Source organism: Podarcis erhardii (assembly GCF_964252035.2).
Source record: "Podarcis erhardii genome assembly, chromosome: 10".
Taxonomy (NCBI): Eukaryota; Metazoa; Chordata; class Lepidosauria; order Squamata; family Lacertidae; genus Podarcis; species Podarcis erhardii.
In genome coordinates, this window is record NC_138500.1 from 72,408,708 (window position 1) to 72,429,449 (window position 20,742).

Here is a 20,742-nt window from a genome sequence, read left to right on the forward strand (position 1 = left end):
CTAGAAACGTTCACCATTCTGCCCCCCCCCCATGGCTACCGTGCTTTTTAAAAACATTCTTTTCTGTCCAAAACTTTTTAAAATGGGGGAATCTCATTTTCTCCAGAACAGAAGCCTGTGCTGTCATGTTCAAACTTTCTGTGGGGGGCAAAAGCATGTGACTAGCTAAATTAACTGAGCAGCCAGATGGATATATACACAGAGAGACAATAGCTTATTTCCTTTTTGGCTCTTTCACTCTGGAGGAATTTGATTACATTTCTGTGACAAAAGAAGGAGTAGCGATAGCACTGTGGTTGCCTGCAGGATGCTCTGTTTAGCTAGCAAAACAATGGCCTTACACAAATGTTTACAAAGCTCCAGAAACTGTCTGAAAGGAACATGAAAGTGGAACATCTTACTATACTGTGTGGGAGGGAAGCAGCCTTGGGTGTGACACTTCTTACAGGGACAACTGGTCTGCTTTAGGAGTTTCCCTTCTCTCACCCTGGCCCTTGCCTTACTTGGATCACCAATTCAGCCCCCTCCTTGCAAAAAGCAACACTGTCAGTAAAGCTTTTTTCGCTGGTATAAATAGCCATTAAATGGCAATGCACGATCAGAGCATCTTCTGGCAATAAATGGAGAAGTCAAATCAGCCATCTACCCCATGAGTTAATGGATTTTATTTTTGTCTTTAGTAAGGATATGCATTTGTTCTATTGACAAAGTTTCTCTCAAACTCCTTTACAAGGAGGGGTCTCCTCTCTCTAGAGGTAAGGAGTTTCTTATGCTGGTGTTTAGAAGTTGTCTAAACATATTCAGTATTTGTGGCAACTTCTAGGATATTTCATATATTGGAAAATTTGTTTCTCTGCATTATTTGGAAGGCATCTGGCTATTTAAGCAGCTTCGGTGGGCTTGTTCTATGTGTTTATCCTTGGTTCCTTTATGATTTTAGACAATTTGAGAAATACAGTTAAAGACTCCCCCACCTTCTGTGCCGAGGGAATTCTTCTCTGAGTTTGGATTATTCCCTGAATACTCAAGAAATGCTTGGCAATTTTATTTGAGTACTTGTATTTAATATCCTGGGATATTTGGGTTCAGTATTGGGCAGCTTAGGTGTACTGGCATTTTGTTACTGACCATTTGGCAACTGAGAGATCATATTTGTTTGCTAAAGCAAGATATGCCCAGAAGTCTGGAGCTCTTTGATTTTGAATCCAAAACTTGAATGGAAGGATTGGAAACTTTTTTGTTGTTGTTCAGAATTTGGAACCTTTCTAAATACTCCATTTAGTGCTGCTGTAATTCTCACATATAAAATGGCAACACCTTAACTTGTTTATACTTAACTTATTATAAGAAAAACAAATAAACTCAAGGTCTATACAGATATCATTTTAGCTCTTTGTTGCTGCCTGATGTACTTGGGTTTCTCAGGTGCAAAGGAGGACAGGGTTTGTAGGAACAGAGGAAGCTGCCTCATAAAGGAGCCAGACTTTTGGTCCACACAACCCTATATTTCATACACTGACTGGCAGCAGGTCTCCTACCTAGGGCTGGAAGAGATGCTAGGTATTTAATCTGTGACCTTCTGTGTGCAAAGCATGCATACTGCCACTAAGCTATAGATCTACTCAAAGAATAGATAGGTGTCACTTGTCAAAAGGGGTGGGCGCCAGCTGTACAATTCTTTTAGCCATACAGGAGTCCTCATCTAATCAGACCCTACAAGGCTTCAATTTCCAAGTGTACCTATTAAATAGAGCCAAGGGACAGAGAAGGTGTCCCTGAAATTCTACCAAGGATGTCTGCAGCATGTCACTAATGAGGGGAGAGATGACTGCAGCTTCTTGAGTAAAACTAATGCATAAATATTGTGAAACATGAGGTTTGCACAAGCCTTCTGCAATATGCTCTCTGGCTCAAATGATTGGCAGGGACCCCATAGCGCTGTGGCAGCTAAATGAATATCTGTCCAGATAGAAAATCATGTAGGATTCTCTGGACTTTGTCACAAGAATTCTGTATGGAAATACAGAGACTGTACTGAAAGCTTCCTTACTTTCTTTTCTTTTCTGTAAGATCTTCTGAAACCTTCCAAGGTTTGCATACTTGTGAGTTTTACCCCAGTGGTTGTCTATTTTTTGAATTGTTTCTTTAATCTCCTTGTAACAGTAATCTGTGTTGTCAGTAGCTCAATCACTAATGGTCTCTTATTGACCCTCAACTGCAGTTATCAATAACCTTGTTACTATCTGAATACATTGAACTATTGTGAAACATTAATCAACATTGTGTAACTTGAAGGATGAGTCTCGACTGGCTGTTTTTTTACAGTTACAGTGGTGGATAGAACTTTCAGTAGTTGGCAGACTTTGCTAAATAGCTTGTTGCAAAAACTTGACAGTAATTCAGAGCAGGCTGCCCTGCATTATGTAGCTGAAAAGAAGATTATCTGCTAGCACTAATATGTTTTTCAAGAGGTGCTTTGCCAGTATATTACCATGCAGGTTCAGGAGAGTGTTGGGTAGACAAATATGGAAAAGGTGTTTCCTTCTCCTGAAGTTAGGATGACCTTTTTTAAAAAATGAACAGTGGATAGAGACTTCTTTCCCTAATCTATCAAATTGCTGCTTAAGCATCTCACAGCATGGACCCAAATAAGTAGTTATTATTAGGTGTGCACTTATAAGGAGGAGAACTGAGATCACACCTGCTGTACCTAACTTTTACATGATGATCCAACGGGGGCCTTGTGCACATATAACTGTGGGTTCACCCACTGTGCAACTGGATGAACACTTCATTCACATGTTTGGGTGACTGCATGGAGGTCAACACTGGGGGGGGGGGGGCGGGATGGGACTCTCCTCTCCTTTCTCCATATCCCCACTTCACATCCCCACTTCACAAGTGGTCCTTAGAGTGACTTGTCTGTTGCATTCATCTGCTGTTGCCTGTGTTGGAATTGCTGGGTCCAGCTGGGGTCCAATCTGCACTACGCTGTCATCAGTGGTTTGATTGCACTGGGCATGGAACTTTGATTTAGCAAGGAAGGTGAGAGGCAGGCGGGGCCCCCAAATTTTGGCACCACATAGGGCGCTGCTGAAATTTGAGACCCCCACAATCTGCCACTGCTGTTTTGAGTTTAGGAGAGTGGTTAGGCTGCATGCCTGAGACTGCCTTCTAAATCCAGCATCTAGTCATTAAGATAACAAAGGTGTGGCACAGAAGGGGCACCTCACCTGCCTGTAGTACATGTGAAAAGGGTCTAGAGGTCTTGGTGGACCACAAGCTGAACATGAGTCATCAGTGTGATGCAGCGGCAAAAAAAAAGCTAATGCTATTCTAGGCTGTATTAACAGAAGTATAGTGTCCAGATCAAGGAAAGTAATAGTACCACTCTTTTTTAAAAAAATAATATTTATTACTTTTAAAGCTTACAAAAAAGAAAAGGAAGAAAGAAGACAAAAGAAAAAAAGAGAAAAAAGAGGAAAAAACAATACAATACATAAACAATACAAAACACAACCTTAACACATTAAACTAACACAATAAACCAAACCAAACAAAAACAATTTAAAAACATACATACAATTTAAAAACATACATCATACCTTTTCCATATTCTATCTTTCATTCCCTTGTATCATTGACCTCCTCTCACCTCCCTCTTTGTATTCCACTTCCATTAATTGTTTCAGCAATTCCTTTCCATCTTTCTCTATTTTCTATCATATAAATGTCTTAACATATTTTTAATCTTATTTCCATTAAAATTAGTATACTTATTTAAGCTTAACTCCTTACAGCATTTCAGCTAAAGCCATAAAATTTCCTTCCAACATTTTTCTATCACTCATTAATTTTACAGTATTTCTATATATAGACTTTAAATTTCCAATCTTCTCCCACCATCTCCTCTCCCCAGTCTCGGACTCTACCAGCCACTTCCGTCAACTCCATACAGTCCATCAACCTGGAGATCTTATGTCCGAGGCTCTTAACTCTTTTCCACGTCCCTTCTGCCAGTCTTCTTCATAATCTTTGATGTTAAAGAGCAGATCTCGGGGAAACTCCAATCCAACGATACTTTTATTCCTTCTCGACAGGTCAGCCAGATTTCCATAATTAAAACTAGGATCCATAAAGTATTTCCGGGCATGTTTCAAAATTCCTCCAAATCCAAAGGCCCCCAGAACTCCAATCTCCTCCTGACCCAAGTCCATATTCCAAAAGTCAGTTAATCCCTGCATAGAGGGATCTTTCCAACTTTCCTTTTCTAGTCCAGGCCAGGCTCCGATCTTCAAAATCTGACTTTTTCTAGTCTCAATCATAAAGGGCCTCAACTTGTAGTCCTCAATTTGCCTCTGTAAGGCTAAGGCTCCCCCTTGTATTACTTTAGGTTCGACAGCAGCAACTTTCTCCTTCTCCTTTTCAGCAATTTGTCCTGTTGAAATAGATTCCTGTGCCAAATCCTGAATAATTTCTGTATTGGTGCTCACTTTTGGTTCCAAAATGTCAATTTTAGTAGTCATAGCATCCATCTTTTTATGAAGCTGTTCCAACAAGTGGCTTATCTTAGAAAATGCAGTCCATAAGGCTTCTCCTGTCGACATTCTTGAATATCCAAGGTCAATCTCTAGTTCTCACAGTTCTTATCAAGCAGCTGGAGCTTTCCCAGCTCCACTCTTGTAACAGTTTCAAAAGCTCCCTCTAGAGGGGAACAGTCTCCACTTGTATCAATCTTTTCCAACACAGATCAAAAAGTAAAGATAGTTTCAATTTTCAGATACTTTTCCTTCCTTTTAAACGCAGAAGTGGACAATGGAAACAATATATTTCTCTTACTTAACTGACTGTCAACATCCGTTCTCTTCGCTGTCAATGAACTCTCCCGAAACGTCAATCACTGGGAGCCCGTTCCAAGGTTCAGAGCAGTGGTAATTTAATTTTAATCACTCTCTCCTGCAGGATACACAGTCCAAAATTTCCCCCCTCTTCTCCTGCTTCCAAGGGGGGTCTAATAATTTCAATCGATGGAAGTTTAATCCTTTACATAAGGCTTTCCGAGACCTTATTTTGTAAGCTCTTTGCTTCAGTCTATTTACAAAAGGGGAAGGCGGACTTCCTGTTTTGAACCTTCCCCGTTCGATGCCAAATTAAGATATTTAAAAATCCAATTTTCCTTTTTACTCACGGGTTGTTGTTTAAAATCCAATTGTCCACAAGAAAAAGTCAGCGCTCTCCGGCAACAGCAATGCGGCTTCACTCCGTGAAAGAAGTGGTCGATTCAAAGCACCGCGCCGCTCACCCCACGTCGCTCTGGATCCCCAAAACAGGGTTTTCCCGTGAGTAGGGGATGCGCAAAAGGTGCCAGCGGAATCCCAGGTTCACAAGCTTCTTCCACCTGTGATTTCAATGGGTCTCCGCCTTCGCCGTGGCGGTTCAGAAACCCAACTTTCCACAAAGCAAGTTCCTCCCGATCAGAGGAGCTCCGCCATTACCGGGGGCGCCAACCCGGAAGTATTAGTACCACTCTTTTCTGCCCTGGTCAGACCACACCTGAAATACTGTGCCCAATTCTGGGCACCACAATTTAAGAAGGATGTGTGCAGAGAAGGGCAACCAAGATGATCAAGGGTCTGGAAACCAAGCCTTATAAGGAACAGTTGAAGGAGCCGGGCATGTTTAGCCTGGAAAAGAGGAGACTGAGAGGAGATATGATAGCCATCTTCAAATATCTCAAGGGCTATCACATGGAAGATGGAGCAAGTTTGTTTCCTGCTGCTCTGGAGACTAGGAACAGAACCAGTGGCATCAAGTTACAAGAATGGAAATTCTGACTAAACATCAGGAATAAGTTTCTGACAGTAAGACCTGTTTGACAGTGGAGCTGACTCCCACAAGAGCTGGTGGACTCTCTTTCCTTGGAGGTTTTTAAGCAGAGGTCAGATGGCCATCTGCCATGGATGTTTTAAATGAGATTCCTGTGTTGCAGGGGCTTGCACTGCATAACCCTCAGGGGTCCCTTCCAACTCTATAATTCTATGTTTCTATCATAAGCATCTTTGTAGAATTATGTCCCTGCATCTCAAGCTACACAAGTACAGTTTGGAGTGTATATAATCATAATCTCCAGTGCGGCATTTGAATCTTGAAATTAACTTTAAAAATAGATTTTAACTCCTCTGACATTTTGGTGCTCTGTTCTTGCCAGGAAGCAACGTTACACCTGTGGAAAAAACTGTAATCTTGAAAATTAGCATGCAGATATCTGCTTCTGTGTGTTCCCGTATGAACTGACCCAGACCCTGAACTCATAATCTGAGGCCCTTCTTAGTGTGCTCTTTTCATGAGATGTCCGGGGGGGGGGGCCCAACAAGAGAATGGGCCTTTTCTGAAGTGGCTCCCGGATTGTGGAATCCTCTCCCCAGGGAGGCTCAGCTGGTGCCTTTGTGACATATCTTTAGGCACCAGGTAAAAACATTCCTCTCCTACCAGGCCTTTGGCTTATTCAACAATCTATGGTCTTTTAAACCATATTTTTCTTGTTGGGTATTGCTTTGTTTGTTATTGTATTCTTTATACTGTGGTCCTTGGATGAATCGTTGTGTATAAATTTGTTGTTGTTGTTTAGTCGTGTCTGACTCTTCGTGACCCCGTGGACCAGAGCATGCCAGGTACTCCTGTCTTCCACTGCCTCCCGCAGTTGGGTCAAACTCATGTTCGTAGTTTCCAGAACACCGTTCAACCATCTCGTCTTCTGTCGTCCCCTTCTCCTTGTGCCCTCCATCTTTCCCAACATCAGGGTCTTTTCCAGGGAGTCTTCTCATGAGGTGGCCAAAGTATTGAAGCCTCAGCTTCAGGATCTGTCCTTCCAGTCAGCACTCAGGGCTAATTTCCTTCAGAATGGATACGTTTGATCTTCTTGCAGTCCAAGGGAGTCTCAAGAGTCTCCTCCAGCACCATGTATAAATTTAATAAATAATTAATACAGACCTGCTGAAGAATGCAGCAATTGATGAAGAATTGTGTGTGCAGGTTATGCTACCATAGTTCAAACTGGAGCTTTAAATGCTTTATTAAGCACGGTGCCTTTTCAGTGTTGTTGGTCCCCCATGTTCAGCCGCAGGTTGAGTGTTGAGTGACCACAGGTGAACCTGGCCCCCTAAGACCAATCTTTTGATCCATTTTTCTGACGCTTCTTGCTCCAGTTTTGGGTACAGAATTTCCTGTGTGGAGAGAGGGCTTAGTACTAAGTAGTCAGCAATCGGCACATGAGTATGCATGAGTATTTGCTGTGCTTGAGTACTTACTTATCTGTGTTGCGAAATGTAATAATACAAGCGAAAGGGTGCATAACTGAATTCTCTGCTACAACCTGCAAGAAAACGATTAAGTGTGTGTGTGTGTGTGTGTGTGTGTGCAACAATTTTTTTAATGGTTAGATTGATGTGAGTGTGTTGGGTGATATCTCCAGCTGCTGCTCATACTGTACTTTGTACTTTGATCTCTTTTGAAAGCTCATTTAGGACCTTGCTGTGTTAGAGGCTGCTGCTGCCGAGAGGGGTGCATGTGTTCCTGGACGACAAAGTTGTAAGAGCTCCCAGAGGTGGAAGAAATTGCAGACCAGAAGGATGGGCGGTTTGCTGAACTGTGGTTTGCTGAGTGGAGCAGTCATTGGAGCAATTCTAGCCATCCTTGGAGGTGCCTTGATACCACTTGGAAACTATTTTGTTGAGAAGACAGTGAAAAAGGTAACGAGCTTCGATAAATCCTGTATGTTTTGCTATTGTTTTAATTCCCTCTTTGGTCTCCTTATTACAGTGCCATCCCCCAAACACACCTAAAACAAAAGTGGGTTTACATGTGAAAAGAGTAAACCCTGTTCCAATACTAAAAATGAATTCCAGGATTGAGATGCATACAGAAGTGTCCCAATTCTATGCCCTTGTTATGCATTCTGCTTTAGCTTGTGAACTTTGGGTTTCCAGCTTGAAGTCCTCTCATCTTTCCAATCCAGCGATGCCTTGGGGGGGGGGTGTCCTGTAATGACAGCCAATGTAACTTGTCATATTCAGATAAAGGAACTTTCCCCAAATTAATCTATACCTATGAATGAGGGAGGGAGGGAGAGAGAGAATACTGAATTGCAATTACTTGCTTCATTTTAAATGACTTCAGCACTCTATTTGTGGATAGGGTAGAGGGTAGAGGGTTGGGAGACCATTTTACCAAATCTATCCAGGTAGAGGAGAAATTCAACAGTTCCTTGCAAGTGAAGCCCACCATGTAGTGTCATTCTGGGGCATTTTGTGGCATGTGGAAACAGTGAGAAGTGGCCCTTTTTCTTGAGGAGGGTGAAAGAAAACAATATAAAAATGACTTCTGAGAAAATTCAGCTCAGAAAATCAAAACTTTAATATCCCATTCCATGCTCTTTGGTATGAATTTGGAATGCATTTAATGAAATTTGAAGTTTCAGGCTGACAAGATGAAACTTTCCGCACAACTTTCTTCTGGGCACCGGAACCTGGGGCATATTCCTAATCCCCCCCCCACCCTACTGAATGTTGGCATGCATATGTCAACCCTGACAATCTCTGCTTATGTTCAGAAATTCAGACGTCATGATAAATGTTGACTGTCATTGAATTCTGGTTGGCACCAGATCAGTGCAGATCAAACTGAGGAATTTATGTTTTATTTTTGGTCCTTGGAGAAATTCATTTGGGATTGTTGGCATTTATTCACATGTGAATTTCAGTGTTCACCAAGGTTTAGATGTTCACTGTACACACTACAGCCTAACATTCAATTGTATGTTAACAAGAGCACTTTATTGAGGAAGTTAATTTGACTCCCCCCCCCCCACTAATAATATACATCTCAAATCTGTGAGCATACAGCTACTTTCTTCGAACACTAAATACTTGGGGTGATCATTGAATGCTGTGAGTGAAAGTCCACTTGTGCAATGAGACTTGCCTTCCAATCTGCTCCCCACATCTTTTCCATAACCTTTTCTGGAGGGTCTGCTACCCCTACAGAGCTGATTTTAGAAGGACACAAGGGGCTTCAATGGGGAAGAGAGGAAGCAGAGTCCTCTTTCACCAGGGGAAGTCCATTCTGCTGGTGGATGGTCTCGGCTAGATATCACATGGAGTGTTTAAATATATATTAGTTGCCAACAGCAACATGCTTTCTCAATCATCATTTAACAGCCTTATAAAGCATTATTCCATGTTGCTAAAGACACTGACAGAACAGAAGCTTTATTTGAATCTGGGATCTGCTAGTTTTCATTTTTTTCTTCCTGCCTGCACTGACCGATTTTATCGGCACTGTACAGGATTGCCAGCTTGACCCTGCGACTGTAGGTGCCCTGGCTTGTGGGTGCCGTGCAGCATGCATGGCCCTGGCCCTGAAATTTGTGGGTGCCCAGCCCCTTTATGGGGAATTTGGTGGGTGCTTAGGCATCCAGAGCCCCAGGGAATTGGCACCTATGGTGCTGTAGATGACATTTGAAAAGTGGTTTGCTTGAAATTTTTGATACCCAGTTACAACAAGCCATGTGAGATCTTAGGGGGTGGAGTTTATAGTCAATTTAAAAATCTATCCCCCCCAAAAAAACCACTGTAAAGTGCATGTTTATGTACTGCTGTGTGCTGAATTTTTCTGTTATCTTGTTCAAGAGACAACATTTCATAACACTTATCTTTTTATCGGTAGCTAATCTTTATGGCACAATACTCCGTGGTTGGTTCCAACACTGTCATAAAAGCTAGGGAACTTGAATTTAAATACAGATAAAATGGGTTTCACTCCGAGAAGATGGAATCAGCTGGTGGGATACTATATAAAATGGGTTTTTGCTCAATATTAGCTGCGGCAGAATTATTACTAAAGTGTTTTTCCAATAAAGAACTTTTGATTTCAATTACTCTTTTTGCTCTTAGAGCAAAATGAGTTTCAATGTCATGGATATTATTTTTTTTTTAAAGCATTGAGGCATCCTAAAATTTTAGAAAGCTAAATTCAGGCTGGAGGCTAGAATATTGTTGCTATTGATGTATGTTTGCCTTCCTGATATGAAATACATTTCTTTGAACAGTGGTTTCCAAATGGGCTTTTAAAAAATGGGTTAAAAAAACCCCTGGGCTTACTCTAAACTGCTTGGAGTTCCTCCAATGACAATATCAAAGGGGTTTGCCTATAATTTCTAGTCTTCTCAGAGAAGGAAGAGGAGGAGGAGGAGGATTCTGGGATGCATTCAACAAGCTTGGTGCATTGCCCAACAACAAGCTTGGCCAGATCTCCATATGAACTATATGTTTCCTAGAACACTTCCCAGGAAGCTGGGCATTACTCAGCAGGTTAGTTACTTAATGTTTTTTGTTGTTGGGTGCTCCCAGAGGGTGGATGTTGTGGGATTAGTGCTCTTCAAGCATTAAAGTTTCTTTGAAGCATCCACATGATATTTTATGTTTACCTGTTTTTAATATTGTTTAGAGCATTTGCTGCCTGCTTTTTAGCCAAGAAGGCTCCCAGAATGACTTATGAACAGTCAATTAAAGCAGGGGGGGGGAGCCATGGATCAGTCTCGCCCCCACCCCCCTGGGATCCAATATGGCTTGTAAGGTCATTTCACCCAAACCACGCACACCTGTCAATCAGTTGACATCGCTTGTGATATCAGCTGGTGGGTGGGAATGTGGGGCTCAATTCTGCACTGATCCCAGCAAAATTTAAACAGCTTAGCAGTCTACAGGTGATGGTTTAGCCCTGCATAATTTGGCCAAGCCATCTTTGGGAAAAATGTACACAGCCAAAGGAAGCAGCAACCCCCCCCCCCGGTCTGCTTGCTTTTAACTGCATGCACCTGATCTCTGGGAAGGGGCGACTGGTGAAAGCAAGCAGACATCATTGCAGAAAGGAGAAGTACCATCTCCTTAGAACTGTTTTGGGGAGGCTGGACTGTGCAGAAGGGTTTATCGTTCTCCTTTCCCTAGGAGGCATGTATTGAAAAAGGGTTAAGTTCTGCTCAGTTTTACTGCATGTAGCTCCCCAGGAAAGTAGAAAAAGAACTGCTTTTGCAAGCATCGGTCTTCCCCAAGTGCTGTGGTGAGGGGCCCATCCACATGCCAATCTTGCCACACAATGATGATATCACATGAGTGACAGGTGGGTGATCCCTCCCACATGTCAAAGTTGACCTGCCAGGCTGATCCTGACCAGCGACACTAAACACCTGACTTCTAGTTGAGGCCAGTTGGACCTCTGTAATATGACAGTGGTGCTTATGGGGTCTGGAATCATCCATTTAAGATTTATACCATTGCCAATCCAAAAACTGCATTATATCTCTTCCACATTTAGATACTGGGGTTCCATATAAAATGTTTGGTACTGCATGTGGGAAATAGAGTTGGTATGAGCAGGGAGCCACAGTGCTTGGAAAAAACCTTAGAACCTGAACACACCCACAAAGAGCACATTTTAAAATATTTACTGTGACCCACATGAAGAGCAGTCTTTCGGTGTTAGGACTCAGAAGTGGATTGGCAGCATTGTACAGATCTCTTTGCTGATTGGGTTTGTGCACTTGAACAGTCACTCAGTCAATACTTTTGAAGTGTTGCCCAAACACTGATGAAATTGTGTTCTAATGGGGCTTTCTTGTATTTGCAATTTAAATTACTTTGGGTTTTGTTTTGTTTTTAAAAAAAGTTCAAAGGGAAGAATTCAACTTTGTCCTAAGGTGCTATTTCTGCCAGGGCAAGCATTTTTGCTTGTCAGATGGAACTATCCCAGCTTTCCTCCCATTGTGTTCTGTTCCAGGGGTTCCCCAACCCCCCAAGTCAATTTCAGGGACACAGCAGGACATGGTGTGAGGAGAGGAGGAAACCCCATTGCTCAAGCAGATTCCATTGCACAGGGCTTCCCCTGATGGGACTTGTTGAATCCTGCCCCGTATTTTTAGGGGAAATCTTTGAACTATTTGTAGGACATCTGCTTTTCTACCAAAGGAAGCTGAGGTCTGTTCAGCATAGAACTTCCTTAAGTCATCTGTGGCTCCACTGCACTATTCTTGTTTCCTGTGATTTTTGTGTGCCGATGAAACACAGCTTTGCTAATGTGTCAGATTTTATGCCCCCACCTCCCCTTCCACCCAGTCCCCCATCTTCATCTACCTGTGTGATTTCTGCTTAGATGTTCTGTGCCATCTTGGAAATGTCTAAATATAGATTGTAAGCTTCGCAGAGCAGGAATTGGACTCTTTGCATTTGTATGTTCTGTAAAGCATCACACATGCTGATAGAGCTGCATACATTAAAGCAGAGGTTTTCAACCTTTTTGAGTCCACGGCTCCCTTGACCAACTGCATTATTTCTGTGGCAGCCCTGTGGGGCTCAGGAGCCCAGTTGTGTCACCCCTTGCCTGCAGAGCTGGCAGCCTCTCACCCTTTCCCAAACACCCTTCCTTGTGGGGTGTTCTCTCAGCCTCCTCTCTTCTCCCTTCTCCTTGGGAGTCCTTCGGGTAGCTCCTGCTTCCATCCCTGGTCTCTGAGCTGCACCCCCCCACCCTAAAGAGAGGCACCTCCCAGAGGCACCAGTTGCCTGTTGAGCTTATAGCCAGGGTTGCTGTGCAAGCCTTTGGGAGGCAGAGACGCAAGAGGGCATTGGAGGAGGGAGGGAAGGAAAGAGGGACAGAGGCCAGTATTGTCTGTGGCACTCCTGACCAAACTTCAAGGCACCCCAAGGTGCCAAGGTACATTGGTTGAAAACCACTGCATTAAAGTGTTCAATGTCCAGCCTTCATCCTTGTTCTGAGAATCTGTGTTGGGGAAACCCTGGTAGCAACACTGTCCTCCGAGACTTTACAGTACTTGACTGTGTGTAAACAAATGCAATATAGCAGGCCTGTAGTTCTGAACAGAAGCTTCAAATTAAAGCGTAGGACTCCAAGGCAACCTGAAATGTCCAGGTGTGTATAGAGTATCATCCAAGAAACTAAGGTGTGCCCATATCTCTATTATTTAAGAGGCTGAACTGCAATTAAGCTTCCCAGTAAGGGGTAATTTTCTTTAACCAGCTTAGGTTTCGGGGGCTGGTGGCAAGAAAATGTAAAGGAAACTGAAACAGGCTTGTTTGGGGTTTTGGAAGTAGGGAAGGAGATTGCTAAGTGGAATTGGCACAAAGGTTTTAAACTAGATGGAGTTTCTGTGTTCTCGTTTAGAAATGGGTTGGCAAAAGGGGCTTTTTAATGTGGCATTTTTGTCATATTTCCTTGAATTGCTTACTCCAGAATGAGCAGCCAAGTAGCCAAATTTTTATTGTCAGTCTAGATAATTCTTTAGCACTACTGGAAGGCATACGAATAGTATTGCAATGTGTGGTGCTATTTTACCAGTTTTTGCCTCCCCTTCTGATCTTTAAATAGTGGCTTGCTGAAGATTGACCAGCTTTATGGATTACCAGGGACAACACGGCCCAAGTCCTTTAGTCACTATACTGACACTAATTTTTAAGTGCCTCCATCTAAAGGAAACAAGACATAACAAGCAATATTATGCATAGCACTCTCGGGTCAGTTTCTTGATTTTCATATCTGATAGGCAGTATCTGGTGAGTTTTTTGTTTTGCAAAGAATGCAGTTCTTTATGAAAACTTATTCTGCACACTGCTATCTACTGATTTGAAAAGTGGCCTGACTTTGCCCTTGGCTAGATAAATAAAATGACTGCAAGCTATTCTGAGATAATGACTTGCGTTGCATAACTGACTTGGGTTACTCAGTTTAACCGGGGGGGGGGGGGAGTAGTTGAGATGCCCCTACCAAAACTTGTAACAGTTAACTCATCTCTGTTCTGCAAAAGTGAGAAAAAGCAGTTCATGAGTGTCCTGCATCAGACTCCTGATCTAAGAAATACTATGGCGTGTGAAGTTCTGTATAATGGAATTGTGGGTGATTCCCCACTTCTTCTTCCATTTCATCTCCATATTTGCTTCTGTTAGGGCTGTGTAAAGGGACTCCTGACCATTAGGTCCAGTCGTGGCCGACTCTGGGGTTGCGGCGCTCATCTCGCTTTACTGGCAAAGGGAGCCAGTGAACAGCTTCCGGGTCATGTGGCCAGCATGACTAAGCCGCTTCTGGCGAACCAGAGCAGCGCACGGAAACGCCACTTACCTTCCCGCCGGAGTGATATCTATTTATCTACTTACACTTTGACGTGCTTTTGAACTCCTAGGTTGGCAGGAGCTGGGACCGAGCAACGGGAGCTCACCCCGTCATGGGGATTTGAACCGCCAACCTTCTGATCGGCAAGCCCTAGGCTCTGTGGTTTAGATCCACGGCCAATTCAGGGAGAGTGGCCGGCAGGAGGGCCAATTGACCAGGGCCTCAAGCTCAAAAGTGGACCTCAAATGTAGACACTTGTTAATGTTTTGGCATTTGATCAGTTTTGCAACTTGTTTTTATGTGCATTGGACCAAAATGTGACATGGTCTCTCAGCTTTGAGCTGCAAATTGTAGCAAATAAGAGATGTGATTTGGTAGAAGGCATAATTATTCTCTTAGCTGGTATGTCTCACAGTCTTCTTTTTGCGGCGTCTTATTCTGTCATAATAATAATAATAATAATAAATTTTATTTATACCCCGCCCTCCCTGGCCAGAGCTAGGCTCAGGGTGGCTAACATCAGTAAAATTACACTAAAGTCATGAGTCATTGTTTCTTATTTTTATTGTGGCAAGGTACCTTAAGGACTGAAAGTGGCCTGGGCCTCTCTGGACCTCTGAGAAGTCTTGCATACATCTGTCTGGCACTGAGTCAAGTGCTACTATGCAGCCCAGAACAAATGTCACATTGAACTAGCTTAAAACAAGCCACAGTTTATTGTGAAGTTCTTGCAGTGCTGCTGTAATGTTGCAGATGAAAGAAGCCACAGACTGAATCTGGGCTCTGGGCTCATTTCTCTCCAAACTGTGAGCAGTAGCCAAGGTTTGTTTTTGACTTACCAATCATGAGCCCAGATTCAGATGACACAACAAGCCAGACTTTGGCTTGCTTCATTTGCAGCATGACAGGATTGCTGTAGGAGCGTTTGAGCACCGTGCACAACTTTGCTGCTGTTTCACATTGCAATATAGTTCATTTTACAAAAGCAACTGATGCGGAGCAACAATCAGTTATAGGTTAAATGTACATTTTTGCAAGGAGTATCAAGACACTGTTGAAAACTGGAGGCAATTTTTGGCAATGTTGAAAGATCTTCAGAAACATTTTTGGAACATATCTGACTCCTCACCTGTGAAGAATGGCTACATGTGTGGTAGAAATACACCAAGTGAACATGGTTGAACAATTGCCGACTTTTAAAAAATAGAAAACAATCTGGGAAATTTGCCAGCATTTTAGTATAAATTTCTCATAATCAACACATTTTTGCATGCAATTTTGACTAACGTACACATTCCCCCAAATATATAATGCATTTTAGTATACTATTACTTTCGCTTTTACATTAGCACACTTTCCCCTAAAATATGCATTTTTGTAAATATTGTGTGGTTGGAGAAATCCACTGCAAAACTTGTAAGTGCAAATTTTGAAAGATGGCAATTTTCATATGCTTTTAGCAAGTGCAAATTTTATAGATCTACATTTGAATGTGAACCGAATAAAATTTCTCACCCATCCCCCACTTTTGACTGCTGCAGTAGGACTTCCCTTGCAGGCTAAAAAAACTCATGTGTAGGTCATTAACTAGATGTACAGTGAACTGGAGTTGCTTCTGGCAGTGCTGAGTAAATAAGGAAGGCACCCAGAATGCTCATCTAAATTAATTTTAGAACAAGCCCTCTTTCTGGCACTGGGTGCCATTTTGGCTCAGGGATGGGGAAGCTGTTGCCCTCTGGGTGTTGCTGCCCTGCAGCTCCCCTCATCCCTGACCACTGGGCTTGCTGGCTGGGTCTGATGGAAAGTTCAACAAAACCTGGATGCACAAGTTCCCCAACCCAAGTTTAGCCTAACAATCCTAGTTTATTTCTCTTTGAGATTTCTATTGCATATGAGAGACTGACAACATTTAGCATAGCCACAGGAATGCAAGCCTCAAAGTGTTTCAGGCAATAGCTATCACTACTAGCAGGTTATTTTAAAATGGCATATAAGTAACTTCCAAGTAGAAAGTAACAATCTTGTTTTGCTATTTTTTTCTTCCCACATAAAAATGCTTGGTCTTGCAGAATATGCAAAGCCCTTTTGCCAGGAATTGCAAGAACACAATAGTCTCTCTCACCCACTTACCTCTGCCACAGTTTCACTGTTTCAAGAAAAAAGAGGAAAAATAGGATACACAGGAACTGCATGTGTATGTGCAGATACAGACACACACACACACACACACACACACACACACACACACACACACACACACACAATGTGATGCATTGAATGTGATCCAGCTTTTATATTTATCCTGCTTTAAGAGTGTTCAGAATTAATGAGGATGTTGCTAACTTGACCAACTCATTCAAAGGCCAACCCTCAGTGCTGGAGAGCAGAAGGTCTCTGGGTCAGACTGAGTAAGCCTCTTGTCTGATACCTCAGAGAGTTGCTGCCAGCCAGTGCAGGAAACTCATCCATTGGTCAGGCTCTATATAAGGCAGGTTCATTGGTTCCACATTCACGGGTGGAATGTTCCCTTGCATTTTGGGTGCTTCCTAACTCTTGCTTGGTTTCTGACTTGCCTTGCGCACCCACCCTGAGTTCTCTGACTCCAACAAGGCTTCTGAGTTGACCGCTAAGGAAAAGATGATGTCTCTCTGTAGCATAGGAATGACACACTGCGCAACATCAGTGGACGGTTGACACAAAGAGTGCTTTGAGAAGGTGGGTCTCTTTAGGCTGGTCTTCCTCTTGCCTTCCTTCTGCATCTTGAAATGTGTTTTCTTCCCTGGTAGGCCAGTTTAGGACTAGTCCCAACTTTTCTTTACATCAGCCAGGAGATGAAGCAGAATAGTCACTATGCTTTAAAAAAAATAAAAGTGAATTCAGTTTCATTGGATGTCCCCAAGTTCTAGAAGAGTAATTTGATAAGAATATAATATAAATTCTCCCTGAGGGTGCATGGTGTAATTGAGATGCTTATTGTTGCAGGTTTCCCCATGCAAATCTAGATGCCTTTTTCATAGGAAAAAGCTCTAGGAGAAAGTTGTTCTTCCGAACATGCTGCTTTTCTCTGTGTGGATCATAGGGAAAACCTGAGGTCCCACCTGCAGCTTGAAGTGGGAGACCTGTGTCTCAGGAATACCGTCACAGAATTCTCTAAATAAAATGACAGAGGGCTTGAATTTCCTGTCCAACCTCACAGCTCAGGGGAGTGGGAAGCATATTCTTTGATGTATATTTCAGGGATATGATTGGAATGGCAAGTGCTAGCATGTGCACCCTGGCTTTTTATTGCTTCATGTTGATGCTGTTAACACCCTTTTAATCTGTTTGTGGAGATTAAGGGTTGTTCTGGAAAGGGCAAGGAGGCCTTTGCTATAGGCTGGTTCTGAATGTTGAGTTTCCATCGGGGTGATTGTTGCTCCATCCCTTCCAGTTGTGGCCCAAATCAGGCTGCCAGATGTGTTTACCAAACAGCCTGACTTGAGGAATTAACTGTACCCTGTTAACATGGGATGAGCAGTGGGAGAAAGCGGCTGTCAGCTGTTTAGCCGCAGTTAGTGCCAGTGAACTTTCTGTATGTTTGTGTCTCATAGGTCATGTAAAGATGGCCTTTTCCCCTCTGAAGGCCTTATCCAAAGTCCCAGACAAAGCATGTTGACCTTTCCCCAGTAGATTCCTGACTTTTCATTTCAACTCGTCCTCCTCCTTTCTCAGTGCTCCACATAATCCCTGGCCTCCTGGGACCTGCTCAGTGTTGAAAAGCTGCAAATGTTGAGTCAGGGTGACACGAGTTTGTAAGAGAGTACATGAACAAGCAAATCTATTGCCATCAGGATTTTGCCTTCTGGAGCACTTCGGGCAGATCCTGTTACAAAGCTTTTTAAATATAAAAAATGGGTTGCCTTCTCTATGAAGTTCTGCTACCTCCCCCCACCCCCACCCCCCAATGCATCTTACATTTCCTTTCTGTCTGGCTGGCTGTAAAGGGACTATGAACTCTGAAGTGCAGGGGTTCCAGCATTCGATGGAGTTGTGGCATTTGCTTAGCAGGTTTTGACAGCATTGGGAAATGCACACAAAGTACATTGCCTGACCCTGAATAGCTTAAGCTCAGCTCAGTGCAGTGTATGCCCACTGTACAGACACAATCCTTGGTTGCATATTTTGGAGTGAAGGTTAAGTCCTTGGCAAAAATATGAAGCAATTTCCCACAGGAGCCTTATGAGGACTTGCTCAAAAGTTGCTCTTTTGCAAACTTTGAAGAGACATGTGAAAATCCTTCCTTTGTCTTCATTTCCTGTTGTTTTTTTAAAAAAATAATGGTAGTTCAGACAAATGAGTTCTGAATGGAAACCGATTTTTCTATTGGGATGAAGAAATGAAACCAGCTATATACAGGTCAGAAAAGATGGTGGCAGGAGGGGGAGCAGTGAATAGATATAAAATAGGAGTGAAATTTTGCAGGTTTGATCCTTCGGAAGGGTAATAGTTTGACCCGAATTTCATGGGATCTAAAATACAAAAGTTATAAGCGACAGAAGATTGGTGGGGTGTCCATTGAATTAAATGGGAAATGAAAGTGAATGAACTGCTTCAGTTGTTAAAATGAATAAATTATAGAATTAATGATAGTTTATCCTATCTCCATGCTTCAGTTGTCACTTGAGTAGTGAAGCCAAGAGGCAAGATGAGTATCGCCAAAGTTATGTATTTAATATCACTTTAAAAATGCTAAGGCCAAAGCCTTGGGGGGTTGATTGTATTAGCCCTTCTGTCTGCACAGAAGATTCTGATCTGCTATTTTCTTCTTCTAATTTAGAAATTAGGTCTAATCAACTTTCAGGCAATGTGCTAAAGTCTACTTCGAAAATCGTGGATTTAAGTTTTCACTTTCTTTTTTTTCAAATGAGATTTTGTATCAATATCTGTACATTACTAGTTCAGCGTCTTCAGTAAAGCGTGTTCTCCTTCAGGGAGAGCACGTGTTGCGGTGGGGTCTACTGAGCCACCCCTTTGTTGCTGGGTAAGTTCTCCAGGATGGCCAGGGGGCATTTATTGGATTGCCGAGTTGCTGGGGGAAAAGTTCTGTTGCAATTTTGGTGGGAGGGGTAAAAGGTTTAAATACTTTGCATGCAGCCTTGTACTTTCTCTTTTGCTGCTTGCAACGGATCACCCGCCCACCCGCCCTAGAATAAGGGGTTGTTGCGTTGACCTTGCTATGCCTGTCATGGGGTCGTCTGCCTTTGAGCAGGGGCCTGGTAGGAATTTTTCCACCTGGCAAATTGGCTGGCTGGGTGGTTTTTGCCTACTGCGTAGCAAATCGTCACAACTTGTAAGGTTGTGGTTAGGCATTGGTTATAAATCTGGTGGAGGAGGGGTTAGGATAGGCTGGGCCTGCCCCTCCATGGAGGGGTTAGGATAGGCTGGGCCTGCCCCTCCATGGTTGCTGCGGAAAGGGAATTCCGTTAAAGGAATCCTGGGGCTTGCCATCTTTTCGTCCAATCCCTGGAATGGGACTAGGGCCGGCAAGCCTTCGGGGAGCAGGCGGGTGAGAGTTGAGGGTCTGTGTCTCAGCTCCAATTCTTCCCCGACTTGCTTTCCCCCGCACTGTCTTTCGGTGGTGCCCGGAAGTCAGTTCTGTCCCCAGGCAGGGGGACAGATAGTCTTAACCAATGCCTAAACAACCACTCACAGTTTGTATTTTAATAAAGTTGTGGCCAAAATCATGCCAAAAATCTTAAACAAAAAATTACGTGTCCGTTGTGAGTTATTTTGGGGGGTGGATTGGGGACCTCAACACGCAATTCTTATTATTCTCTTAACTTGCAGGATTATCCTGACAAAGTGTGTTTCTCTGATTTGGGAAAGACCAGTCCTAGAACAGCTATTTATAATTGATGAGCACTATTTTAGGAAATGTTGAAGGAGAATCTTGCTAGAACCACCACAACTCCTACTGCATGTCAAATAAGATAATTTTAAGGCCACTATTCCTTAATGCAGTACAGTAGTTGAAATAGTTTCTCTTGACTTCACTAGAAGCTCCCCCTGCCCTTTCTTCCCTTCTCACACCTACATATTGACCTGGAATAAAAAGGAACAGAGTTTAAATCTGCACTGATAAATGGAGCACTTAGTTAAAATGTTTCCTAAGCTGTATTTATCAATTATTAGTTTGAGCAATTATAATCTACTTTTATAATGTATTTTCCAAATTCTTGTGTCTTTTTTTTTTTTTAAAGTAACTTTTTTTTATATCAGGTTGAAATGTATGAAGGTTCACACTACTGTATTAGCCTGATTGGAGGGAGCACAGCACACAACACTCCTCCTTTTCTCCTTGTTCTTTTCTTCTTCCAGGAAACAGTCATTGAAAATGGTACAATTGCATATGAGAACTGGCTTGTACCCGGGAGTCCAGTCTATAGGCAATTTTGGTTCTTTGATGTGCAAAACCCAAAAGAAGTGATGGAAAATGGATCACATCCAATACTCAAGCAGAAAGGGCCTTACACTTACAGGTAGGCAAGGTTTTTTGTGTTAAATGTGTGTCTCCTTCTGTTCTTTTTTGAG

At 42.7% G+C, this 20,742-nt stretch overlaps 1 protein-coding gene across 6 annotated transcripts in view; it reads left to right on the forward strand.

Moving 5' to 3' along the window:
• CD36 (CD36 molecule (CD36 blood group)) overlaps positions 1-20,742 on the forward strand; it is a 72,163-nt gene that overhangs the window by 30,005 nt on the left and 21,416 nt on the right. For 5 of the 6 annotated variants that reach the window (XM_081879171.1, XM_081879174.1, XM_081879173.1 and 2 more), the window contains 2 exons: positions 7,515-7,748; positions 20,530-20,690. In XM_081879171.1, coding sequence (XP_081735297.1) covers positions 7,629-7,748; positions 20,530-20,690 — 281 coding nt within the window. In that variant the 5' untranslated portion in view covers positions 7,515-7,628. Of the gene's footprint in view, positions 1-590; positions 756-7,514; positions 7,749-20,529; positions 20,691-20,742 lie in introns of those variants that run through there. The other variant, XM_081879169.1, reaches the window with a different exon arrangement.